The sequence below is a fragment of the Metschnikowia bicuspidata genome (assembly GCF_001664035.1).
Source record: "Metschnikowia bicuspidata var. bicuspidata NRRL YB-4993 chromosome Unknown METBIscaffold_3, whole genome shotgun sequence".
NCBI classification, from domain to species: Eukaryota; Fungi; Ascomycota; class Pichiomycetes; order Serinales; family Metschnikowiaceae; genus Metschnikowia; species Metschnikowia bicuspidata.
The window spans coordinates 2,068,586-2,094,589 of record NW_017387733.1 but is presented as its reverse complement, the minus strand read 5'-3'; the positions used below and the strand labels follow the sequence as shown (position 1 = coordinate 2,094,589).

Below are 26,004 nucleotides of genomic sequence, written 5' to 3'. Positions count from 1 at the left end.
CTATTTTGGTGCTATCAATTTCTGGTGCTATGATCGATTTTGGTGCTATCAATTTCTGGTGCTGATCGATTTTGGTGCTATCGATTTCTGGTGCTGATCGATTTTGGTGCTATCAATTTCTGGTGCTATCAATTTCTGGTGCGGCCAATTTCTGGTGCAACCAATTTCGGGTGCTATTTTTTGGTGCTGATGGCTTTGTTACTCACGTTTTTGGTGCTCTCTTTTGGTGCGGATGTCTTCGGCGTCGCTCTAGTGTCGCGTCCACTGCTACTCTCACTGCTGGTCAGTGCCTGTTGGACGGACCAGGGCGCGCTTTCTCCGCCCCAAAAACTCCTGGCCGCTATGGCGCTCAGAAGATGCACTGGCGCCTCCATCGTGCCGAGGCTTCTTCCACAGGCCCCAGGAGAAAGGCCAGTCAGGATACTTGGACTTTGGCTATTCGCCGGAGCGCTGTCCGGCCCACGAGGCTGCACCGAGCGGCGGCCAGATCAGGGCCGGGTGGGCACTGAGGGGCCCGTTCACAGGACCCTGGAGCATGATGCAGGGTCCCGGTTGGGATATCGCTTTTGCAAGCGCGTCCACTGATACAGCCGGCCTTCCTTTGCCAGCGCCGCACGTGTGCAGGCTGCCTGCCCTCGGCTCTGTTGCTTCGATTGATGGGGTAGGCCGTGCCGTGCCGGATGAGGCGTGGCCGGGCAGGGACATCTGCTGGAGTCAACCAAGACATGGCGGTGTCCGGCGCTCCGCCGATTTGACCAGACGCAAAGCTCCCTTTTTCGATCCGTGGAGAATGGGCGCAGTGTGGAACGTATGAGCTCGCTGGGATCTTCTTGTGGAAGGTTTTCCTCACTGGAGTCTGGCACGTTTCTCTTGCGGACTCTCACGAAAGTAGCTCCAGATCGCTACTTTGGGCTGCTCTAATGGAAACGTGCTCGAGGATGGTACGTCCAACGCTTTATACATGGTCTGGGTATGGAGAGAACTCCCGTCTGGCTCCGAGCGCCAGCCCCGGCTTCAGATCTTGCTCAGGATCCATGCTTAAGTTGCGGGTTCTTGGGCTTCCAGACTCTGGTGGTTCCCCTGATTCTTAGAAGGGTTCTTCTCTCCAACCTTGAATCCGCTCCTGATCCTCGGATTGTCTATCCAGTTATGTGTCTCAAGCGTGGGTATGGACATTGCATTGCACGGAAGGACGATTTCGTGCCTGACAGATGGATTGGGATCGATATGAAGAGACCGCCAGCGCGTTCCAATGTCGGGTTCTGGCCGAGGTCTCGTGCCTGATGTCAACAGGTTCTGCAACGGGCATCTGCTGAACACCTGCGACCCAAAATATCAAGCAGTGATTAGGCACCGCCATGTCGCATGTCTTGGAACTGCCTAGACCGCGACGACAACCAGTACAGCTGGCGAGAAGATGCTGGTGACGACGCATCCATCGCCTCAAAATGGCTATTGGTATGCACTCACTCTGACCAAGGCATTGCTACTTAGCGCGGCGGGAGCCTGTGGCTCACACGCCAAGCTCGGTAAATGAAAAGAACGTGGATTTTGTTGAAACGCATATTCAAGTCTCCCAGCGCAAACCCGTCTGATGTGCAGCAGGTGCTGTGAGAGGTCTTTTCAGGTGCTATGAGAAGTCTTTCCATAGAGCCTCGGACACTTGACCGCCACGAAACCCCATGACTTGCGAAGCTCGGAATACAATTACTGTTGCTATATTCTTGAAAGGCAACACACCTTTGGAACCAGAACAGTTCCATCGGCCACACCCTTTACTGCACGCTCTCTCACGCCTGCCCACCCGGAGGATGTCTCAGCATGCAACACCCTAGTCACCAGAGTCTCTGGTCCTCTGCTCCCGGGCCAACTCATCCAAGAACCTCATGCTAAAGTCCCCAGGTCCGCCACACGCGTTGGCGGCACGTGCGCCTGCCTTGTTGTAGAACTTGACCGCGTCCACAGCAGCCTGCCAGGTGCCGCATCTACTGTGGCTAGCACAGGCTACGAAACAGCCGATAGTGCTTCCTAAGGAGCAGCCGGTTCCAGTCACCGATCCCATGATTGGGTGGCCCCCCTGCACCACTTCCACGCGCGACGGGCCGCCGCAAGTCGGGGCCTGGGCGATGGTGTTCTTGGCCCCAGAGACAACCACCACAGCACGGTACTCCTGCGACACGGCAAGGGCTATGGCCGCGATTTGCTCGTCGCTCATCTCCACCGTGGAGTCCACGCCTTGCATGGTGGCTGCGGAGTCTCCTCCGTCCGGTTGCAAGGCACTTTGGGCGAGTTTCTGGAGGGCCATGATTTCCCCGAGGTTTCCCTTGATCACGGCAAACTGACCAGCACTCAACAACCGGTGGCACGCGTCCATCCGAGCCTTGGACGCACCGGCCCCCACCGGGTCGAACACCACGGGCTTCCCGTGCAAGTTGTATGTGTGGAGCCCAGCAGTGAGAACATGCAATAGCTCCAAATTAGGGGTGCCCAAGTTCATCACTAGACTTCCGGGAATGGCCAACGCAGCAAACTCGGCGAACTCGGCGGGCAACTCCGACATGATGGGCGACCCTCCCACGGCCAAAGTCACGTTGGCACTGAAGTTCTTCACCACATTGTTGGTGATATGATGCACTAGCGGCTTGGCATGGAACGCGCCGAGGCGGCGCGACCCGGCGGTCCAGTCGGCCGAAAAACGGCCCTGGTACTTCAGCACCAAGTCCCGCGTGGCCGTGCCCGCGTCTTCCGCCGCCATAATGCAAGAGACCACCGCAACGCCGTTCAACTTCTGGCCGGGCACCTGGCACTGGTACAAGACCTTGGCGACATTGCCCTGGTTGATGCCGCCAATGGCCACACACGCTATGCGCCTATTTTTCTCGTTGTGCTTGCGCAACACGTCCAATTTTCGGCGCGTGCCAATGGGCCCGCACACGCTCTTGGTGTTTTTCGTTTGCGTGGCGTAGACAGTGCCCAACCCCACGTAATCTGCCACGGCCTCCGAGCACACCTGTGCAGTTTCAGCCTCCGATGAGCATGAGACTCCCAAGATCTTGTCGGGGCCTAGAAGCTTGCGGGCTAGCCCCGCAGGCATGTCGTCCTGCCCGATATGGACGCCGTCGGCATCGATGGCCAACGCAACATCAATTCGATCATTGATGATCAAGGGCACGCCGTGCTTGCGGGTGATTTCGAGCACGCTTCTGGCCTGCGCCACGAACGCTTGGGTCAGCATATTCTTTTCCCGAAGCTGGACGATTGTGGCGCCATTTTCCACGGCTTTTTGGACCTGCCTAAGAAAGGTGCTGGACTCCGGCACCATGGTGGAGTCCGTGACCAAGTAAACACTGTAGTCGGGCGAAAGGGCGGGCATTGTTGTTTTTCACGATGTCAGCGGGGATGCGGGTGTGCGCAGTTGTCTGTAGACGTCGTTTTTGGGGCTCGGGGATTTTGTCGGGGGGCATTGATGTATACTGGATATTACTTGCTCTCGGTATATCTCGCAAGACGAGGCCTCGTTAGCGCATATACGGTTGTGGGCCCCGCGGGCGGCTGAAGACTGCGACTCTCATCCTCACGCTTCTTATTCTCTTCCTCTAATTTACTTCTTATTTTCTACTTCTTTTTCTCTTCTTTCAATTCTCTTCTTCTTTTTTTCCTCTTCTTATGCACATCTCTTCTCGTTTTCTACTTCTCATTTTCTTCTTGCTCTTTTCTTTTCCTTTTACTCTACTTCGTGTTATACATTATCTTTCCTTGTGCTTCTACTTTCCTGTTCCTACGTTCTTGTTTCCATCTTTTTTTCTTCTACCTTCTCAATCCGTATCATCTTGCTTCTAATCTTGCTTCTTATTTCTCGATGTTGCTGGTTCTTTTTTTGCTTATTCTTGTTCCATTGCTTCATTGCCAAAAGCACATGCAAGCTGGATGCCTACTGATTCAATGCTCGCACAACGCAGGCATCACCCTCTATGATAAATATGTTTATTTGGTTATGGGTATGTACAGTCCGTGAACTCACGCGATGCAGAGACTAGCGTTGCGGATTTAGTCCTTTGGGCCAATCATCTTCTCAGGTCTGACCCACTCGTCGAACTCCTCAGAGGACAAGACGCCCAACTCCAAGGTGGACTCCTTCAAGGTCAACCCCTTCTTGTGCGCGTTCTTGGCGACCTTGGAGGCAGCATCGTAGCCGATCTTTGGGTTCAAAGCAGTCACCAACATCAACGACTCGTGCAAAACCTTCTCGATCTTGTCGGTGTTGGCCTTGATGCCATCAACACAGTTGAGTCTGAAGGATCTGGCGCCGTCGGCAATCAATCTGATCGAGCTCAACAAGTTGGAGATCATGACTGGCTTGAACACGTTCAACTCGAATTGGCCAGAGGCACCAGCAAATGTGATGGCGGTGTTGTTACCCATGACTTGGCAGGCAACCATGGTCAAAGCCTCGTTCTGGGTAGGGTTGACCTTACCTGGCATGATGGACGAGCCTGGCTCATTCTCGGGCAAGGACAACTCGCCGTAACCACATCTTGGACCAGAGCCCAAGTATCTGATGTCGTTGGCAATCTTGTACAAGGAGACAGCCACGGTGTTCAAGGCACCGGAGGCCTCGACAATGGCATCGTGCGAAGCCAACGCTTCAAACTTGTTTGGAGCGGTCTTGAAAGGCAAGCCGGTCAACTTGGAAACCTCCTCGGCGATTCTGGAGTCCCAACCCTTCTTGGTGTTCAACCCAGTGCCAACGGCGGTTCCACCTTGAGCCAAGTAGGACAAGTTTGGAATCACGGCCTCAACTCTGGCAATGCCGTTTGTGAGTTGTTGCACGTAGCCGGAGAACTCCTGGCCCAAGGTCAATGGAGTGGCGTCCTGCAAGTGCGTTCTTCCGATCTTGATGATGTCAGCGAACTCATCGGCCTTCTTCTGCAAGGAGTCGCGCAAGGCGGTCAACTCAGGGACCAAAGACTTGGAGATCTCGGTCACGGCAGCAATGTGCATGACCGTGGGGAAGGTGTCGTTGGACGACTGGGACATGTTGCAGTGGTCGTTTGGGTGCACTGGCTTCTTGGAGCCCAACTCGCCGCCCAAGATCTCAATCGCACGGTTGGAGATGACCTCGTTGGCGTTCATGTTGGATTGCGTACCAGAGCCGGTCTGGAACACAACCAAGGGGAAGTGGGCGTCCAACTTGCCCTCGGCAACTTCCGTAGCGGCCTGCTTGATGGCGCCAGCGACGGTGCTGTCCAAAGCGCCGTAAGACTCGTTGACGATAGCAGCGGATTTCTTCAAAACACCAAAGGCTCTCACGACTGGGATTGGCATTCTGGCGGCAGGGCCGCCGATGTCGAAGTTCATTTTCGATCTAGCGGTCTGGGCACCGTAGTATTTCGTGGAGTCGACCTCGATCGCACCAAAGGCGTCGGTTTCGGTTCTCATGGAGCCAGTCATTTTCAGAGCAGTGGCAGCGAAGTTTCTTGCTACGTTTTTGGCGACGCCGGTGTTGACTCTCAACATTATCAAAAGGGGCTTTCGGACGGTGAAGGTTTTTTCCAGGTGAGAATCCTGGCGATCTCTGGGGTTCGGCCGTGGGGTTTATATATAGGACGCGCTCGTCCCGGCGGATATCGGGTCGCTGATTGGCCCCCCGCGCAAATCGCACACGCGGCGGGCCCCGGCTCCGAAACGGGCTGCTGCAAAAAAAAAGGCTGCCAAATCCCTGGAGCTCCAACACCTCACGATCGCAATCATCCACGTGATGGCGGGTGTCCTTTTTTTGTGAACACCCCTGGTCGACACAAACCATCTTTTTTTAGGCACACGGATTGTCTGGTCTCTTTTTCTGTGCCGATAGTCTCTGGACACTGACTCTTGGGAGTTGCAGCCTCATTGCCTCAGGAGAATGTCAGGAGGGACGTCTAGCTTAATTCTCGTCAGTAACATTTTTCTTAACATTTGTAAAAAAAAATGGTTGCTAGATTCAGTGACCCCTGACCTCCTCAATAGAAGGCCACGGCCACGAAACACTGGTGCGTGGAAGCGAGTGCGCATGTTTGATGTGTCGGTCAGCAAACTCGGGGGGCAATGCTCGGAGAAGAAGGGTCAAGGTGCTGCGCGAGGGAACAAATTCGATTTCCTCCCACCAACGCATGATGTCCGCCAACTCCGCGGTGTATTCCGCTGATCGGAGTGCGTGGATGTAGACCTGCCACAACCTGTTGGAGGCGACAATGCCCCACACGTTCGAGTCTTTGGCCACGGGTTCGCTGAGCACATACTGCTTGAACTCGTGCACAGCCACCTGCGGCGCGTAGAGCAGGCCCCACAAGAGCGGTCTGCCATTGACCCGCTTCATGCTTGCACGGAGAAGGGCGCTCAAGCACGCCTCGTCTGGGACACTGCCCTGGAGCTCGTCGCAGTAGAGCTGGTAGAGGTCACCGGGGCGGTGGCTGGCCTCGCCGTGTAACATGACGCCAATGATACCGGTTGTTTTCCACGCATTGCGCTGGTAGAGGTACCGTGCGCACTCGACGTTGGAGGTGTGGTGGATGAATTTGTCCAAGTATGGCTTGTGTACGCTTTTCTCATTGTTGTACCGATAGAGGAGTGACATGTACTTGTTGAGCACGATGCCCTGGAACTTGACGAAGAGGTCCAGTTTCTGGAGCGCCTGGATGAAGTCCTCAATCCCGCTAATGCTTTCGATCAGGCTGAGCAACACCAACACCACGTCCTTGGATATGATAATGTTTTGTTTGCGTGCAAGCAACTCCAGGAGCATCTGCTGGCTGCGCTTCTCAGTGAGGAAGTGGAGCTGCTGGAGCTTTTTGATGAGCATGAGCCACATGGTCGCCGAGAGCGGATGCTGGAGAATGGCAACGTTGAATGTGTGCAAGAGCTCCTCGGGCGTGTTGGAAAGATAGATTTTCGCATAGTGGACGAATTCCGATTCCTCAGGAAAGCGTGTTCTGGTGAGGTCCAACAAGCGGGTGGCTTTGTCCTCGGATTCGTGTGAGATGAGGAGCGTGATCCCCACGTAGCCCTTTTGGGAAAGCTTTTCGTTGCCCAAGTATTCCACAAGAATCTTTTGGGCTTTGATGCTGGGCATGGGTGAGGCCAGGCTCACCGCGCTGTTTTTGATGAATGTGAGTGCCAAAAAATAAATAAGTGAGTTGACAAAGTCGTTGGTCATGACCTTGTACGTGAAGCCGGACCTCGTTGACGTCAACAGGGATAGCGTACCCTGTAAAAAAGTCTCAAGTTTGCGTGGCTCGTATTGGGCAGTATAAAAGACAAGGTTCTCAATGATGCTGGTTACATGTGTCCTTCTCTCGTGGTATTCCTGGGCGATTGGCACTATGAATGTCTGCCAGAGGTCGAGCTGAAGTGCAACCTCGTCAATGCTAAGTGGGGTTCGGAGAAGAATGTCTGAAGAAACGCATGTTGGAATCTCGGTCAAGTTAGTCAACTCAGCGCAGGCCTCGGTGATTCTGGCCGCACAGAGCGAGCGTATCCATGGAACCAAGGTATCAATTTTCAAAATACTGGGACATGTTATGGACATCAAGTTCAACGCCTGAACGAGCACTGAGTGCTGCTGTTCCAGGATCGAGAACCCGAGCTTCTGGGCTAGCGTATGCGCATCTTCCGTGGTGAAATGCGTGCCGGAGACGGCCCCCTTTTTCCGCTCAGAGATATGACGATGCAAGAAAGCCAATCGATCAGCCTGGGTATCAATCCATGCGAGGTCGGCCTCGCTCGAGTGAAAACACGTCAAAATATGGAACAAAACTGTTTCAATGAGCACAGCTTCCTTATACAGCAGCGGGAGCCCCAGAGGTCGTAGCGTGGTTTGCTCTATTTTGTGTTCCTGCTTCCTGCGAAGAAAAATAAGAAAGTCGCTGATCCTGGGTTTGATTTTGACGCTTGCTTTGGCAGCTCGATGGACGTTTGTCTCTCGCTCCAAACTTGCGTACATGCTGCGATGAGTGCGGTCTGCCAATCGGCGGTATACTGGAGGCTCAGTGGTTGTGTGGAGCCACCGCAGCAACGGTCGTAGTCGACACTTGTATGTGTTTCGGTTAAGCATGTGGTTTTGAATTATGTTGTTGTTGTTGTTGTTTTTGGCCCACACCTGAGGACCCGTGCTTCAGTCTTAATTTTCACCGATCCGGAGGTGAGGCTTGGACATCGAGGTGCGCATCGGATAGGCGCACACTGGCTCTGGATAAACATGGGGAAATGAGACTGCAGTTGGCGTCCACGAAGCACCGATCGGCTGAGCCTAAGCTGACCCAGATTTATTCTAGAGTATCAGTTCAGGACTCCGTGAGGACTCGTTTCCATTAAGGAGAACCCATCTTCCATCGCTTCCCCATGCATCTCTAACTTGGCCAATGTGCGCATTTCAAATCACCGCCAGTGGTGATGATTACGCGGACATTGGAAACAAGCGATATTTTTCCTTTTTTTCACTCCCAGAATAAGAGGGCTTCATTTCCCTGTATCTCTCAATTCCTGAGAGCACAGAAAATTATTTGTGTTTTGCATTTTTTGGAGAGTGTTTGGTAAACTACAAATGGGTTGACTTTTCCACTTTCGCAGTGATACAACGCAACACGCGCGGTTCTCTAAACTAAGATTTTGAGAAGAATACTGCACCTCAAACAAGAGAAACTCAAACAATAGAAAGCTTTTGGAATTTGCATGCAAGTCAATCAAACGCAGATAATCACGGGGTACACTACGGGCGCTGAACCAAACTAATACAAGCATCAGATTTGCATGTCAGAATGTCATTTAACCAATCGCACAAGGCACTTGTTCGTGAAACTCTAGGAACATCTGAAGCTCACAACCCGGCAAAAAGGAGGAGAAGAAGAACAGTGACTGGGAAACAATCTCCTACAGAGACTGTGGAGGTCGACTCTGAATCAACGGACGATTTCGAAGACGTGGATCTTGAAGACGTGGATCTCGAGGCTATAGCAAACAATGGACGCGGATCTGTAGAGCCCTCGCCCACATACGAGGTGACAGAAAAAGGGAAAGCACAAACAGCCAAAATCGATGGTACTTCACTGGATCTGGAAGTCGATTCAGATGACTTTGATGACCTAGAAGATGTTGATATGGACCTTCTTGACGAAGCAAACCAGAATGGCGACAGAGGCAACGAAACACTTACTTTCTCCATCAATAATGGAGACAAAGAAAGAAGTGAAGCTAGGAAGAAGCGTACGTTTGTTCCCATACTGAAGCAAGAGCGGATAATGCGCAAGCTCATTCATAAATTAGTCCTCTTCTCCATGATTTGTCATGGGGCCATACGAAACAGGTGGTGTGGCGATAGGCGGCTTTTGGACATGCTCAAAAAGACTGTTTCGGCCGAAATCGCGAGCTTGTTTCACCAGGATAACGCAGATGTATTGAGTGTTGTGAAGGCAAAGAGGTTTGTCGATGGCTTGCGGAAGCTACTGACGGTCTTTTCTAGAAAGTTCAAGGTCACATCTCCCGGGATTCAGCGGAGAGATTGGAGCTCGACTGGAAATACCACCGAAGAAAAAGATAGAATCATGTCTTTTGAAAGATTCATGAAATGTGTCAAAACATTCCATGGGTCTCGTGATGTTGGCGCCCAGGCTTTTGTTGCGGTCCTTCGGTCCATGGGTGTGAATGCACGCTTGGTATTCTCGGTTCAAGTTCCGGATTACAGATCCATTCGACCAGTGAAAGATGGATCCAATCAGAAAGGAGAAAAAGAGAACCCGATAAGAGAAACAAACAAGCCTAAATCTGAGTTCGATCCCGTTTTCATTCCCAATCCGCGCCAGGCTATGCTATCGGGGATACGGTCTCGCAAAAGAAAGATGCCTGAGAAACCACATCAGAAGAAAGAGGTGGAAAACCCAAATTATCCTGTCTTTTGGATAGAAGTGTGGAACAAATACTCAAGGAAATGGATCACGGTGGACCCAATTGTTTTCAAAGTTGTTGAAGTCATGCCTATGCGACGGAAGTGCAAATTTGATGCACCAGCAGCAGAGGAGTCCCACCAGACGTGGTATGTGATTGCTTACGACGAGCGCAATGTCATCAAGGATGTAACACGACGGTACACTCAGTTTTACAATGCGAAAACAGTCAAGAAGCGTATTGGATTTGCGTCTGACGAAGATGCACATTGGTACAGCCGGGTTCTTCGATCCATAGGCAAACAGAAAGGGTCTATATCGCAAGCGGAGGCGATGGAATTGAAGGAGTTTCATGATCGACACGTGTGTGAGGGAACGCCAAATAATATGGCCGACTTTAAAAACCACCCTGTGTACGCTTTAGAGCCCCAGCTAAGACAGGACGAGATAATCTATCCCAATGACGAGACCAGCAAATGCGGCACTTTCCGCTCGTCAAACAAAAGCAGTATTATGCCCGTCTACAAGAGATCCTGTGTGCACAAGCTCAAAACGCCTAAGGCTTGGCATATGAGTGGTAGGGTGTTGAAAGTTGGGGCGCAGCCCCTAAAAACGAAAAAGGCCCATATTCTGTTTGCAGATGAAGAAGGGGATGACGATGGCATAGTCAGACTTTACGCTGAATTTCAGACAGAGCTTTATATACCACCTCCAATCATCGATGGGAAAATCACCAAGAATGCATACGGAAACGTGGAAATCTTCAGGCCTACAATGGTACCCGAAAACGGAGTTCTCTTGAAAATCACACGTGACGTGTCCATGAAGATGCTCGAAAATGCAGCTCGCTGGGTCTTAAACATAGACTACGCCAAAGCGATTGTGTCTTTCGAGTTCGGAAAAGCCCTGAAAAATAAAAGGGCGCCCACAGCGAAGGAGGGAGGGATACTCATCGACGCGCAGTACAAGGAGGCGATGTTGGCGGTGTTAGATGGACTTAGGGAACAGGAGGAACAGGAGAAGAGAGAAGCAGTTGAGCTCAACGCATTGAGAAGTTGGAACTTCTTCATGAAAAAGCTTCAAATCGTCAGCAGATTGGATAGAAGCCACGGAAAAGTAACACATAGTGGAGAAGATGCAGACATTCCACTAGAAAAAGAAGAGATACACAAGGAGGATGAAGAAGAAGAAGACGAGGAAGGGTACTTCAGTGTCGGCAGCGATGATGAAATTTCCGATAATGAGGCCTACATCCCACGCCCAACAAGGCGGTCGCAGCCTGTAACTGAGGACCAATTTGAAAATGAAGAATATGGCGGGGGGTTTTTGGCTGGTGATGCGATCTTTGGAGAGAAGTCCGAGGCATCCGAAGAAGGTGGATTTCTACTAGAGGACACTAAGAATGAAGATCTTGCGATTAACGTTTCGACTGAGGGTATGATGGACGACTCTGCTAGAAACAATGAAGAATTTTCAGCTAATGAATCGGGCGGCTTTCTCATCGAGCCAGAAATTACTGAAACAACCGGAAACTTTGGCCAAATGCATACGACACCTGGCGCTGCGGCCAGAGGGCCGAAGTCTGAGTCAAATTTCGCTCCCGATACGGTAAGCAGAACCGGGGGGTCAACGACTGTCCCAAAAGGGGAAAAAAGTCCGCGCGTTCTACGCTCGAACCGACCACGTACACGCACGGCTGAAGCGCAAAACAAGCAGCAGCCTAGCCAAGGGCATGAACTCATTGATTTAGACTCTGACAGCCTGGGTGACAACCCTTCAGTGAAAACGGATTTCGGCCGTCGAACAAGAAGTCGCCTGGCTTATGCTGTTCAACCCGAAGAGATTCATGATTTAGAAGATGTGAAGCCCACATACGACGATGCCAGCACACATAACGAAGAGCAAGAATTAGGCATTGAGTACAGCGACTCGTCTTAGTGGCAAGGGATGTTTTACCCAAAAGGAGGAATGGAGTTGCCGCGATGACTTGCGCATGACCCGAAATTCCGTTGGCCATGCATGAAAAGCGCAAATATGCGCGCTATACTTCCCGTTAGTAGGTGCTGACATTGAATTGCGAGCTTGCCAAGAGCACAATACACCCTAATTCCTTTGTCCTGTGCTCGAACAAAAAGACCCTGTTCTTATCTTGATCAATGAATCGAAATTTGGTGATCTCTTATCGGAAAAGCTTTGCCTGCACTTACAATCGTGCGGGTTGAGTGTGGGCCAGTCGGTGGACCAGGAGATGGTCTCGCGCCAGATGCAGCACCGGAAAAGCAGATTGCGCTTTCGTGCAGACCGAGATACAGAGCTATTTAAACATCGTGTGTCCTTAGGGATTCCTTGAACAGCAAGAAAATTTGAAATCAGCTTCGTGTCTTCTAGCACATAGCTAAAAGGGAATTTACTTTATTAATAAGAACAATGGGTAGTGCAGTTGCAGAGAATGTCTTGGGCACCATCGGAACGGTGTTATGGTGTATCCAATTGACACCCCAGATTCTACGAAACTACAAGGCAAAAGACTGCACAGGCTTGCCACCCATGATGATGTTTCTCTGGGCGTTGAGTGGTGTTCCTTTCTCTATTTATTTTTTCGGCACAGATGGGTCGATTCCGCTTCGGATCCAGCCGCAGCTCTTCACTTTCTTTTGCATCATTTCCTGGGCACAGAGTCTCTATTACCCACCAGTCAGTATGAAGAAACTGAAACTTGCACTTTATGTTGGTGGATTTGTGATCTGTGCTATTGGCGCAGAAGTCGGGTTCATCTTATGGCTTCGTCCTCTATACCGCAGGGGTGTGACGTGGCCTATGTTGGTGGTTGGCATTGTCGCATCTGTGCTTCTAGCATTAGGACTCGTTCCACCCTACTTTGAGATAGCAAAGAGAAAGGGCCGGGTTGTAGGGCTCAACTTTTTTTTCTTGGGGATGGACTCTGCGGGTGCTTTGTTCTCGATGTTGAGTGTAGTCGTCGGAAACATGGATATCATGAGTCTTGTGTTGTACGCAATTGTTCTAGTCATGGAACTTGGCATTTTTGGCTGCTATATCGGGTGGTATCTCACGGGAGGAAGAGGCATACTCAGGGAGGAGAAACGTCAAAGGGAAGAAGAAATAGAGCGGGAGAAACTTGGCGATGAGATGGATTCCACAGGACTGGATTCAGATGTGAAAGCGAGTGAGTTGGAAACGACAAATCCAGTCGTGGCATAATTTCAATTGGACTAAATTGCTGATTGTGGGCATGATTGGGCGTGTGGACGTGCGCTTCTAGGTGCTGGGGTTACAAGGTTAGGATGGCAAGATATTTACAAGTAATTTATAGAGGACAATCACAGATATGAACACAACAGAATGCTGTAGTACAAAGTGCAAGAAAAGCAACGGGGAAAAATGTGCCCGGCTTGCTGCCATTCTATCACGGGATGTAGCCAACAAAAAAAAAAGGCTTAATTATTAGATCGGCTAGGCAAGGCGAGGCGCGCTTTCAGACTCTCATCTGGCCGAGTCTCGCATGGGTCAAAAGCCATACCAAAAGTCGCCGAACCCCATTAGTTAGTTGCAGAGTACATCACTATCTTCCTTTTCTGGGAATAATTTTCTATAGGCAGAGCGCAAAAATGGTATGTCACAACCTCATGCAAGAAGTGATGTCCCCCATACATATCCCTGTCCCAAGAAGCCACATACTAACATCCAGTCAGCGTTTTCACCACTAAATTTGGTGGAGGACGTGTCAGCGTCTAAAAAGGATTTGGAAGAAGAACACACGCGAGAGCTCGAGATCGAAAACGCGTACAAATTGTACCAGGAAGCCATTGCACTCCAAAGCAAGAAGCTGTGGGTAGACGCATACAAAAAATACAAGGAGTTGGCGAGTTCTGCTGTGGTGACCAACCATTTTTACGAAGAGGTGTCTTTCATAAAGGGGCTCCAAAATGGCAGCAGCAATCTCCAGCCCGAAGAGCTCAGTTTCATTCCCCAAAATGTCAAGAAGATCAGATTTTTGTTCTTCCGGAACAGAGGATTTCTCCACTTCAACATTTTGAAGGCCGGCTCTGAGATCCTTGCTGGAGTCTTGGAAACCGAGCGCGAGACAGAGCCTGCTTTGGGCCTTTTCGAGCTCCAGAAAGACTTGTTCTATACGATGCTCGACGGATTTGTCAACTGTCTAGTTTACGAGGAGGGAGACGATTCGTTGCTTCGAATTCTCTTCGAGATTTACACATACCTTGGAGTGCGAAGGCTAGCCAAATTTGCCCTTGAATATTGCATATCGTATTCCAGTGAACGCAACGAGTGTCTCAGCATTTCCTGCTTAAACGACTGGGCAGAACCGATGTGGAGACGGTTCAAGAAGTTGGGCTTTACTAGCACGGAGGCTTCCGCTGACTTGGAGCTCAAATTCGTTTTTTTACTACCGCTAAAGCAGGACTTCTTGGCCCAGATGGCGAAAAAAATGCAGTTTCACACTCTCTCCGTATCTCTAAAACCGGGCGCGTCATGGTTTGACGTCATTAACAGCATAAACGGCGCAATGCGGGAAAATCAGGACAAAGAGAGGCTTCAGGACTTTCAAAAAATTGCGTGCAAGCATTTTGATCCGTACGTTACATCCGACACTACATTCGACGACATTTCATTTGAATTTTCGGAGGAGAAAACAGCAGCAGAAATCACGGCCGAAAGCGAAGCCCTGGCGATGGCTACTGATATGCACATCGAGAATGTTCTGAAGGATACTCCTGAAGAGGAGCCCCAAATTACTCCTATCAATATGGAGCAACAGGAAGCGGCTGTGTCCTCAGAGAAAGCGTCCATGAGACTTTCGAAAAGATTGAACCCGGGGGATCTGGCACCCGTGGAAATGGATGATATCCTTTTGATCAGACAATACTTCGTTGAAACCGAGCTATTCTTTAAACATTTAAATGAATTGTTTAAAACCATCTATGGCGTCGAGCAGCCGGTCCTAGACGATATGGTAGGTCACATTGTGAACGCTGAGATAGATAATTCGCAGACCGGATACATTGACGATTTCTTGAAGATTCTTAATGAGTGGAAGTCTCAGAAATATGACGCCATCCTTTTCCCCGAGAACAACAGTGACTCGAAACGAAAAAGCCACAGCGATAAGAAGCGGCTCATTGACGTGCTTACAAGTTTTGGCAACCAGTTTAGCGATTCGAAGCAACATTTTGGTAATTTGTACGACTCACAGGATCTGGCCTTTGTGAAGGAATTCATCTCAAAATACTTTTGCGGACACTGTCATGTGAATGAGGCCAAAATTGAGATATTGCTGCACCTCCTAGCTTCAATAACAGAACTGACTTGGGATGATCAACTATATGACGCGGTGACAGATTGGGCAATGCAACTCGAATCATCTTACTTTGAAATGTGTGAACAAAGCCAACGGGTCTCTGGAAAATTCCAAAATATCAAGCTCGCCATGGGCATTTATGAAATTCTTGTCAACTGTTATATTGTCACACAAGAAAAACTAGAACAAAGCCTAGAATCCGGAGCACACACAAGTTTTGTGAAGTCAGTGAAATCAAATTTCAACACCACAGCCATCGATCTATTGAGAATGAAAGATAGAATTGACAAATGGTGGAAGCTATTTCAAAATGCATTCTCAAGCATAGATCGTCTTGAAAATACAGAGATTGAGTTTATTATTCGCTTTTACTGGGCTTCCAACTACTACGTCGCTGCCAAGAGTTTCCTGTGGAGAGAAAAAAAGTTTGTTGTTGTTCATTTGCACAAACTAGCCGAACTTCTTACGGATATGTCCTCGGCAAAAGATGTTCAGATTTCTTACCCAAATTACTCCAAGATAGGCGAATTTTCTATTGATGGTCTCCACAGGCGGCTTTCTACAACGTCTATTCTATCTGTTTTCTCCAAGATCTTGGACCAAAGTGACTCGGAAACCATAACTACGAAGGAAACCATCTCCCTTCTAGAAAGCATATTGTTCGACGAGCACGATGAAGATTCAGAGCCCCTTCAAACTGATACGGAAGGTAGCTTGCTTGTGAATTCAGTGATTCACGGACTCGCTGTTTTGGATAAGGTTTCTCTCTCAAGTGTCAAAGACTTTTTCTCTGAATGCCCCGTTGACCTAAAATTGAGTTTGTGGAACATTCTTCTCCTGTACTATCAAAAGGAATCGTTTCAGAACTTTCAAAAAGGTCTTGAAAATTATCTTCAGTTTGTTCTTGACTTTTTGGGAAATTCTTCCTACAAAAGTATTCAGAACGACAAGCAAGTTGTCTTACTAAGCCTCATTTCTTGTTATCGAAGTCATTTAGGAACCTTTTTAAAGTATTTATCTGAGAACAAATGGCAACTTCCTTCAAGGACAGGAGACATTCGACAATTGTCAAATGTATTGAGAATCTATGAGATATGTTATATCTTCAGCTTGCACGAAGAGGGCGCATTGTACACAAGTCGGAAAGTTTCCCTAGCAACGAAATCAGAGGCATCATTCGAATATTTCAAAGATTTTTTCATCGATTGCATTACAATTCTTCTGACATACTGCTTTAACTACATCACGGGAAATGATGTCGCAGAAAAGAATACTTTAATCAGCAATTTTTTGATTTTCATTCATCACCAAATTGGGTTGCGCCACCTCTGTGATTCTTCGAAGGGCTTATTTCTTAAATTTGCCGAAGACTCATTGGTAAGCTTGTCCAAGATTCCAGAAACAGAGCTCACACAAATCATGTCTTGCAGATACCACTATAAGGTCAAGCTCTACGGTCAATTCCCAGTCGATCATTATACTGTCAAAAGTGCAGAACTAAACAAAAAGAGCGCGCAGGAATTGGCGATCTTCATATTGCCGCTTTGTTTTAAAACAAACCCACTCACCCAAACACCAAGAAATGATTTGAAACAAGTCGTGGATGATCTTTTCGAAATCATTGGAGATCCTGACGTGGAAAACGATAGGTCTCTTTGTGAAAATATGAGCTCTATTGAGAAATTTATCGATAGATCTTTGATTGGGGCCAGGTTCATCAAAGAATCATTCTATGGTTTGAAATCACTCGAGATGCTTCCTCCACAACATAAGAATAGAGTCGCAGAGAAAGGGCTATATTTCATGGAAGCTGTTTTGATGTTCAATTCTTACAAAATTCGTAAGAAGTCTGCGCAAAGCCGGACTGTTGAGCTAGAAAGAATAATCACTGTTCTTACATATGATCTCATCTATGGAAGTGATAGGGTGGAAAGCTGGATTCTACTTGCTCAGGCATATAGCTTCATCGTCGAAGACGACTTGATCTGGACGTCTGATAAGATTGGCACAATCGAGAAAAAAGTGCCAACCGCCAATCTCCAACGCAAGGCACTAATCTGTTACTTGATGGCTATAAGTACTATCACCAAGCAAAGACACACTGATACTGAATCCATAAAACTGGTGATGAGCATGCTAATGAATAGCTTTGCCAAAGAGCTTTACAGCGCATCCAGAAGCCCGATGGATATGCTTGCTTTTCAGGTGCATTGCAATCCCAAATTCGTGAGGCAAAATGAAAAAGCTTTGTTTTTGAAAGTTGCCGACAGACCTAGCGTGACACAGAAATACTGCTTAGTGCTTATGAACCGCTGTCTAGATCTAGCTGTCAAGAATAATTGCGAAGATTGGAACTCTCTCTATTACTCAGCAAAAGTAAAAGCCAAACTTGATCTCAATCCAACTAACGTGCTTGAAACTTTAATTCAAGCCAGCGATGAAGCTAAGAAACAAAGTCTTTCGGGTGATCCCGTGCTTGAGCCCGCGTACAAGTTTTTGAGTCTACTCTACAAGTTCGTGAAGTCACAAAAACTTAGTCTTGAAGAAGGGATGAGACTTTTGAATTTGAATACAACTTTGACAACCACTGATGAGTTCAAAGCAGAGACAAAAAGCGAGCTTTTCAAAGGCATCATTTCTGGGCTCAAAATATTAATCTCTCTTGACAAAAAGGCATGGTATCATAAACCCGCTTATCGTCAGGCGAAAATCCTTTTCACCGAGTTTAATGATCATCTTGGTGCCAAAGAGCTCTTGTCTAAGTATTTCACGTTGAGGTCTAGCAACAAGACATTCCTTGTTATGTGGAAACCGGAATTCGAACGACCTGGTAAACATTTTGAGTACATGAATCAGTACTCAAGATTCTATATCATGTTGTTGGGGCATGAGCAAGACCTCACGTCGTTGGTACTTATGTATCCGAAGTTGAGACGAGCCAATTCTACAATGACTCTGCTTGTCAGTATTTGGGGACAATTATGTACACTGATTTGCACAATAATAAGAAAAGTTCTCGACGTCGATCCTGGACAAGAGAAGTATTTCTTATACGCTACTACATATTCCACTTTCATTGCCCGAGCCAAGAAGGTGGTTGAGATGGTGCGGGCTGACCAAGCAAATGGTCTGTTGAAAAAAAACCTATCGCTTCTTCACATTTTGACAGACATACGGAAGCTTAACAATGGATTTGGCCCTACCGCGTTGATTGACAATACGTTCAGTGGAGTCTTCATCGAAATATACCGTGAAATTTGCTACGAACATAAGGAGATAGAGGAGATCATGGTCCCCGACTCTCCCAATGCCAAAACAAAGAGACTTGCCAAGAAAGATCTATTTCCTTTCGCAATTGAACTCGCGACAAAATGCAAACGGGACACTGATCTGTTTCTAAAGCTCAACCCAGATATCCTCAACTTTTACGTCACGGAATATGAGAAAAAGGCGGAAATTATGCGACAGAAGAAGGCAGAAGAAGAAGAAAGACAAAGATTAGCAGCTGAAAAAGAACACAGGAAGCGAGAAGAAGCTGAGCAGGAGAGACAGCGGATGGCTGCAGAGCAGGAGCGTCAAAGATTCAGCCCGCAAACAAGACTTCTGCGTCTTTTTGCAGAGCAGCTTCTTCTCCGCGGACAGAAAAAGGCTATGTACAAAATGTTGGCCGCCACAATGCCAATGAGCTGGCACAGCAGAATTGTGGCCTTAGATGGTATCGGTGTTGCGCTTCCGTGTCGAAACAGCATCGAGTTGATTGGTCCGGAAAAGCTCGCCACCAATTTTTTCAATGAAGCGAGACGTTATGTACGAGTTGGCGAGTCTCCTGGTTCAGCAAGGTTACCATCTTCCTCTGATAATGCGAATGTGGCCCCAGTATTGCTGACTGTCATTGGCAATGGGGCGAAAGCTCCATCCATTTCCACACTGCCGGCAACCACAAAGAATACAATCGAAGTTGTCCAAAGGGAATTGAGGAGTACTCAATCACATCAGTTGCGAAACCACTCTGCCGATCCAAATTTTTGGCTGCAAAGCTCCTATGCATCAAGGCCTCATATCAACCAGAGAGACCTACAATTGCAGCAAGCCGCTTTCCAGGGCACGCAGCTGGATCCATTTGAAATCGACAGTCAAGAGGGTACAACGCCTGGCGCAGAGCATAAAAGACAGCTTGAAACTGAAGGAGACATTGAAGCGCTGCAAGCTAAAAGGCAAAATATTAATAAGTAGAGCAATTAACTTGACGAGATATGACACGACTGTAGTAAAAACGAATCCATTCTTGATGAAAATATTACACGGATAATATTTCAAAGCCAAAAAATGATGCTCCACGGCAGGTTCGAACTGTCGACCTTCAGATTGCACAAGCGTTTGCTTATGAGACTGACGCTCTGCCAACTGAGCTAGTGAAGCTTCTGATGTGAGGTTAGAGATCTGAAACTTTAACAATAAAAAGCCACAATGACATTCGTTCACTTCTGCCATTATACTAATTGAGTTCAACCCTTTAGTAAAGCAATTTTGACAGGAAGTGTTTTATAATCCGTGGTCCTTATCCTGACAATATATATCCAATAAGTAAACAGATACGGGCCAAGAGGACCGTCCAGGTCGCGACTAACGGAAGGGGACGGGTCGAGTTTCGACACTTTGTACTTTTTTTGTGGAACATGTCAGACTTTTCGAACAAAACATCGACCCATGATAGATCTCGCCGAGACTGATAATAACTTGGCTATTGTTACGAATAATTTTCACCATGTGATGTATCATCTTGAGTTTGGTAAGTAGCTGGGAATTGTTTAAGAGTGCTTTACATATATCATTTATATGTTTTTGCTCCTTTAATCAGATGGATCTAGCAAAAAAAAAAGCCTACCTAAGACTACCACTCAAAGGGGCTGATTGGATGCAAATTATAAATAACCTCGCATTCCGGACCTTTAAATCGAGATATTATCTTTTGGCCGTTGTTGAACAAACACCGGGGACCGCCATCTTGTCAAATAAATTATAGCTACAGGCCCTTAGGAAAATAATGGTACGATGACAATTATTTAACTTTGTTCAAGTGGTTGACATTGGTTATGAGCAGGTCGTTTCGAGGGGAGTCACATCCTCTTTGGGTAACTTCGGGACTTAGTGCTCGCGGCTTCTCACCAGAGATAATATTGTGATCTATTATATATTTTTCTTTGTAGTTTTTTGTTAGTGGTGGAGCATACATCCCTCCAGTGACACCATATAGTATGATGCTTCTTTAAAAAAGTTACGGGTTACCATTCATCGATCCCTCATCACTTCAATATCTTGTTTTTTCCTTCAGATGAATATACCAAAAAAGTCCTCTTCAACCATCTTAGTTGAAGCGACTTATAGTGTAAGGTCCCTGATATCAGCTCAACATATGAAGGTTCTTGTATGTGCATGCATGGATATATGCCTCCCTCTATGAGCGCCGTCAGATTTCATTGCGAACTACTCTTACAGTTTTCCTTTGAGTTTCAGGTACTCCCTTCGCGTGACCTCCAAATCAGATATATGAGGCAGATGTGATTTCTATGCTATCCGAGAGAAGCAGTGATCAAATAGCGCTATAATACCCTTATCTTTTGCGAAGTCTCACATTTTTCGCATGATCTAACAAACCATTGCTACAAGGGACTGTAGAGAGTGCAATCGTCAAAGAGTAATACTTGCTTCGATACTCTTTGAGTATTAGAAAGAGACTCGAACGCTTCCTGAAAATACTGATTAGTTGATTTATTCGGATATGTCTTTTTGGCAACATTAGTACATAATTTTGAAAAGCCGGTTAACACCATCCAGAAAATATGACATTGTTTGCGCACAATACAAATCGTTTTGCTACGTAGTCATTGGAAGTTCATTTTCTCTTATTGTCACTTATTTCAACAAGGTTTTAAAGCCATTCAGTAATATAGGAGCTCAACAAAAGCCACTTTTTGAAGCTCGAGAATATATCTATCTACTGCAATTCCAGAGCGGCAGTTCTCGGACACGTTTGGGAAATCATATATGTGTTCATAGTCAATATAACAAGCATACAAAAAGTGATTGTCCAAAACGCTTTTCTCACCAGAGGTTCAGAAATATAGACCTACGTAATCATTTGAGTTGGATACGATCAATCATTGTCAGAAAAAGCCAGTACTAGGGATAAAAAGGCCTTTGTAGATTGTATCAGTTTGAGATGTGTTTGCTTTTTGAATTCACAATTTTGGAGTAAATGATAGTTTAACACCGGTCAATAGGTCATTTCTTGCTTCCCATGAACACACAGGAGAGTTGAAGATGTGCATATATGAGTTTGAAATAATAAATCTGATTCAAGTCAGGAAGTGTTATTCAATACAAATGAGGTGAAAATGACGTTCATCCAAAGGCCTCTTGTACGGTTATCCAGCGCAAGTCAAGGCAAAAAAAGTGCTCCACGGCAGGTTCGAACTGTCGACCTTCAGATTGCACAAGCGATTGCCTATGAGACTGACGCTCTGCCAACTGAGCTAGTGAAGCTTCTTGTTTCCAAGCAACACCGTTATCATACTGATTCAATGAAAAAGCATACGCTTATCGATTGTGCGCATGTCTTTTATGAAAAGCGTTATTGAGCATTTGCTATTCGAGACCAAGAAAATCTAAATTTAGAAAAGGCGATTAAAAAAGGTAACCTAGTTTTGTTCTTCTAATCAGATAAAGAGCAAAAAAAAAAAATAGAGAAGTGTCTACCGTACTTTATTCGTGTACCCAACCGATGGCTTGATTTATTAAAATACGTCGTTTCAGGGTATGCATCCGGGTCACGAAGGAAGAAAGCCATTTTCAAATTTTCGACCTTTCTGTCCTTTCGAAATGTGGCAATGAAGCCTCAACGCCATTGCGAGCCAACAATCATCCAATGTCAAATGCTATTCGCAGAATCAGCATACCGATTTTGGCCGCGTATCATCAGTTGGAACAAAAGTCCAGACCAAGGTTGCTGCTCGCACGCATAAAGCCAGAACATTGCATTAAGCAAACATCAATTGCTGCCGTGAACACAACCAGACTAGATCAATTTCTGGACGTCGTTTTTGAGCATGCGGGTGGTTTCCAAAAGGCGAAACTGGGCGGAGAGCAAGTCGTGTTCAGACAGAGGACCGCGGTGTTGCACACTGAGCAATTCATTGCTGTCACAGCAGAGAAGATCTTTGACCAGCAAGACGTCGCGTAGCAGATAATTTGTTTTGAAAAGGCGCGCCAAGAGCTCTGCTGGGCTGAGCGAGCAGTTGAATACGGGGATGAAGTGCTTAAGCGCCACGAGCTGCAAGAGCCTGACCACCATGTCGATTGCCTTGACATACAAGACCTTTCCTGGGTACTGCTGCGGGTCGATTCGGTGGACGAGGCGCAGCACGTCGTGGGCTCCCATGGCGAAGTTGTTGGTGCGCTGGTGCAGGGCGCTCATATCGAAAGTCTCCACCAAGCACTTGACGGAGCCCGCGGCTGGGGGGTCGCCCGCGAGGCTGATGAACTCGGCCACGAGGCGCACCTTCTCCTTGTACGTGCCTTCCGTGAGAACGCAGCTGAGCATGACATGGGCCGGAGGCACGTGCAGCGGCGAAGGGTCCGCCATACGCGTCATGGACACCACGCTTCCAGTGCGGGACAGGGACGCGGACGCCGAGAAGTCGAGCTCGGCGCCGCACCGCTTGTTGAACGAGGCGACGAAGAAGCGGCGCTCGCTGGTGAAGGTTTGGGGCGGCGCAGCGAACTGCGGCAACGAGCGCAATCGGAGCAAGCAGTTGAGGAGGTAGAAAAACGCGATTTCCTCGCGCGCGGCGGGCGAGACCACGCGTGGCTGCGTGCTCTGCGGCGCCGCGCCCACACCGACGGCGTCGGTCATATAGTTGGACAAGTGGAGGTGCGGGAGCGCGAGCAACACGCGCAAGAACACGTCCGCCTTGCTGGTGAGCACATCGTCGATCGCGGCTGCCTCGACAACGCTGGTCACGAGGCAGAACGCGAAGTAGCGGTAGTAGTCGGTGATGAGGCCCAAGGACACCGCCGGATCAAGGACAACGTGCGGGAGAGCCGTCTCCGAGACCGCGGGCTCGGCCGGGGCCGCGGGAAACATGAGCGGGAGCACCGCCCGCGGCACGCCCGTGACCACTGCTGCTTGCGCGAGCGCCACGAGCGGCGCCACCAAGCCGAGCTTCAATCGGTACAAGTCAGTCTGGGGCTGGGCCTGGCCGGCGGCAAAATAGCGCGCTACGGCCCGCCCCGCGGAGGCCACGAGCAGGCCGTGTTTCAAAGGCGCCTGGTCCGCGGCACAAAGCCGCATGGCGGCGTCCACGCACGCGCAAAAGAGGGCCTGGGCCCTGCTGTCGGCGAGAAGGAACGCCGCGTCGGCCGCGTCAAAGAGCGTCTCGGCGTGGCGCGCCACCTGCTGCCACACGGGCGCCAAGAAGGCCGTGGCGCCGGTCACGTGGATATCCAGCGTGGCTGCAAGTAGCTGCCGCTGGTGCAAGAGCGCGTTGCTGATCTGGGCTAGGCGAGCGATCACGTGGAGCCATAGCCAGTGGTGGCCGGGAAGCGCCGCCTTGGCCAAGATGCAGAAATACTCCGTCGCTGTGTCGGGCAACGTGTGTGCCGCCTGTATGTAGGCGGCCTTGTCCGGGAGCAGCAGATAGGGGCCTAGTCGCTGGTCCAAATGTTGCTGGATCAGGGCGTCTAGCCGCTGGCGGTCCTGGTCGTCGCCGAACGCAGAAGCGGCGCCGGAGTGCAGGCTGGCACGTGCCATGGGTTTGTAGACAGGCGCTGGGTTTGTTGGCCGAATCAAAGCTTGCACTTTTGGAAAGAGGTACAATGGGGCGGGCTGGATGGTTGGAGGTTGAGCATATCGCGGGGCCGCAGTCACGTGACCACGGTGCTTCCTGGCCTTCACTGGTTTCGTCTTGCCTCTGTATTTTGTCGTCCCTCTGTATTTTGTCGTCCCTCTGTATTTTGTCGTCCTTCAAAATTGTGTCTCCCTTTTATATATTGTCGTCCTTCTGTATTTTATTGTCTCTCTTTTATTTGGTATTCAGGTTCAAGAAATGTTTGCCCATACCCAGGCCCACTCACTTTAATGGCCATCTAGCGGCCTCACAATAGCGCGTCGCGTGAGCATGGTGGGTTCGGTGGTCCCAGTATATTGGACGCGGATGGCGAACCAAGGCGTCTGCTTGAAGCCTTCTTTCCAAAACATTCATCCTAGTCTTTCTCCAACATGCGCCGAGTCTTTGATTCAGATATTTCTCAGGCCAGAAAACTGCTTCTGCGGGGCCCATGCCCATTGAGCCTTGGGTCTTTCGCACATGGAGATCCCCACTGGGGTTCGCTTCGTGGAGAATTTGCAAAACTAGAAAGCCAAAGAAAAGAGGCTGGTACTAACGCCAGAAAATTGCAACATAAAACATTTTGTTTTGCTGCCCAATGGTTCAGAGTGTCATGTGAGTTGCTTTTCCGATACCAGTGGGAGCAATTGGCCAGACAGTCTGTCCATGAACACACCGATGACTTCCTACGGCAGACAAATTTCCCCTCCCCCCCCCCCACTTTAGATGTCATACTAGCCTGATATACACACGAGAAAACGCTAGTATCTTTAACAGCTTCATGTAAAAGCAATTGCCCGCGTGCGACTTCAATGGGGCGTGGTCGTAACCAGAGGTGTGGATTTCGCACCCATTTATAACTTGTTCCAGGGGACTCAGCCGGGAAATTACTCAGCCCAAAACGGAACCTGTCGATCGGCAAACGATTATCTGAAGTGAAAGCTTGAGCTCTAATTATCTTGACCCCAAGACCTTCAAGCGGTGCTGATGGTTAAATGGGGTTCCTGCTGCCTGTCTTGTCGAGCCATACTTTCTAAGACGTAGTAGGGCATTGAGAGCGAGGCGAACGTACTGTATCGACACCATCTAGCACCGAGACGGAATAGCACCTTCTTTCTGCAAAAATTGCAAGACCAAAAAAATTTTTAAAAAAAAAGCACCAGCAAATACAAAATTTTGAGTGGTTCTATCGAGATATGTATTCAGCCAGGACTTGAAAGTGAAAGCGGGCTCATGAAATCCGCAAGGTGACCACATGTAAACGACTGCAGTTTAAGTACACCATGCTGAACAGACCAGATTAAACAATGATTCATTCAGGGGATCAGGCAACCGATTCTGAGTCAGCATGCTTTAAGTTTTGGCTTTCTCGTTCCATGAACTAACGTACGAAACAATTTCCTGGTGAGTTCCGCAACTCGCAATATACAGCGTGTGTGATTGACGCGTGCCAGGGCAGAGGCATCAACCCAAAAAAGATAGAAAAATAGCCAGAACTTAAACTAACTTCCGGTATGTCAAAGCTTATTGGCAAGACCTAATCGCGAGAGGTATAAACGTAAAACGATGGGGCTGCGTGGCTCCCATATAAACATCGTCACACGCAAAGGTGATTTGCTGTATGTATTTTTTTTCTCAAGACATTTCAATCTTTTTTTTTTTGATTTCATGGTCTTTTTTTCTAAAATGTTTCTGGCTGGTATGTGGGACTTGGAAGTCGTGGATGATCATCTAAAGCGCTGGGCACTCAAACTAAAATGCCCCTTTACCATTGTACCTGTTAGAAATATAAGACTACTTCATGAGGTTCTGTTTGAAAGCGTTCCAATAAATATCATCGCACTTATCCACCACGAGCAAAGTAAGCGGG

General features: G+C 48.4%; 7 protein-coding genes and 2 non-coding genes across 9 annotated transcripts; 3 read left to right on the top strand and 6 right to left on the bottom strand.

Annotated features, from left to right (window-relative positions):
- Positions 1–1,452: 1,452 nt before the first annotated feature.
- On the bottom strand, positions 1,453–3,373 carry THI6 (bifunctional hydroxyethylthiazole kinase/thiamine-phosphate diphosphorylase; the record flags this gene model as incomplete). The annotated part of the gene is made up of 2 exons (XM_018858889.1): positions 1,453–1,471; positions 1,860–3,373. The coding sequence occupies 2 exons, from the start codon at positions 3,371–3,373 to the stop codon at positions 1,453–1,455; spliced, it is 1,533 nt and encodes a 510-aa protein (XP_018712081.1).
- A 674-nt stretch (positions 3,374–4,047) lies between these two features.
- On the bottom strand, positions 4,048–5,517 carry FUM12 (Fum12p; the record flags this gene model as incomplete). Its single annotated transcript, XM_018857497.1, has 1 exon — positions 4,048–5,517. The coding sequence occupies one exon, from the start codon at positions 5,515–5,517 to the stop codon at positions 4,048–4,050; it is 1,470 nt and encodes a 489-aa protein (XP_018712080.1).
- A 463-nt stretch (positions 5,518–5,980) lies between these two features.
- Positions 5,981–7,978, bottom strand: METBIDRAFT_78493 (uncharacterized protein; the record flags this gene model as incomplete). Its single annotated transcript, XM_018858888.1, has 1 exon — positions 5,981–7,978. One exon carries the CDS (start codon positions 7,976–7,978, stop codon positions 5,981–5,983), a length of 1,998 nt encoding a protein of 665 aa, XP_018712079.1.
- Positions 7,979–9,011: 1,033 nt separating this feature from the next.
- On the top strand, positions 9,012–11,360 carry METBIDRAFT_25547 (uncharacterized protein; the record flags this gene model as incomplete). The annotated part of the gene is made up of 4 exons (XM_018855297.1): positions 9,012–9,809; positions 9,900–10,546; positions 10,586–11,124; positions 11,266–11,360. Coding segments are annotated over 4 exons (2,079 nt in total), but the record flags the coding sequence as incomplete, so codon positions are not given.
- Positions 11,361–12,341: 981 nt separating this feature from the next.
- METBIDRAFT_41362 (uncharacterized protein) lies at positions 12,342–13,133 on the top strand (the record flags this gene model as incomplete). Its single annotated transcript, XM_018857386.1, has 1 exon — positions 12,342–13,133. The coding sequence occupies one exon, from the start codon at positions 12,342–12,344 to the stop codon at positions 13,131–13,133; it is 792 nt and encodes a 263-aa protein (XP_018712077.1).
- A 412-nt stretch (positions 13,134–13,545) lies between these two features.
- Positions 13,546–19,482, top strand: METBIDRAFT_83144 (uncharacterized protein; the record flags this gene model as incomplete). Its single annotated transcript, XM_018859227.1, has 1 exon — positions 13,546–19,482. The coding sequence occupies one exon, from the start codon at positions 13,546–13,548 to the stop codon at positions 19,480–19,482; it is 5,937 nt and encodes a 1,978-aa protein (XP_018712076.1).
- A 97-nt stretch (positions 19,483–19,579) lies between these two features.
- On the bottom strand, positions 19,580–19,668 carry METBIDRAFT_t138. Its single transcript has one exon. It is a non-coding gene; the product is annotated as a tRNA-Met (tRNA).
- Positions 19,669–21,703: 2,035 nt separating this feature from the next.
- Positions 21,704–21,792, bottom strand: METBIDRAFT_t137. Its single transcript has one exon. It is a non-coding gene; the product is annotated as a tRNA-Met (tRNA).
- Positions 21,793–21,947: 155 nt separating this feature from the next.
- Positions 21,948–24,101, bottom strand: METBIDRAFT_83143 (uncharacterized protein). Its single transcript, XM_018859226.1, has one exon. The coding sequence runs from the start codon at positions 24,056–24,058 to the stop codon at positions 22,325–22,327; it is 1,734 nt and encodes a 577-aa protein (XP_018712075.1). The 5' UTR covers positions 24,059–24,101; the 3' UTR covers positions 21,948–22,324.
- Positions 24,102–26,004: the final 1,903 nt, after the last annotated feature.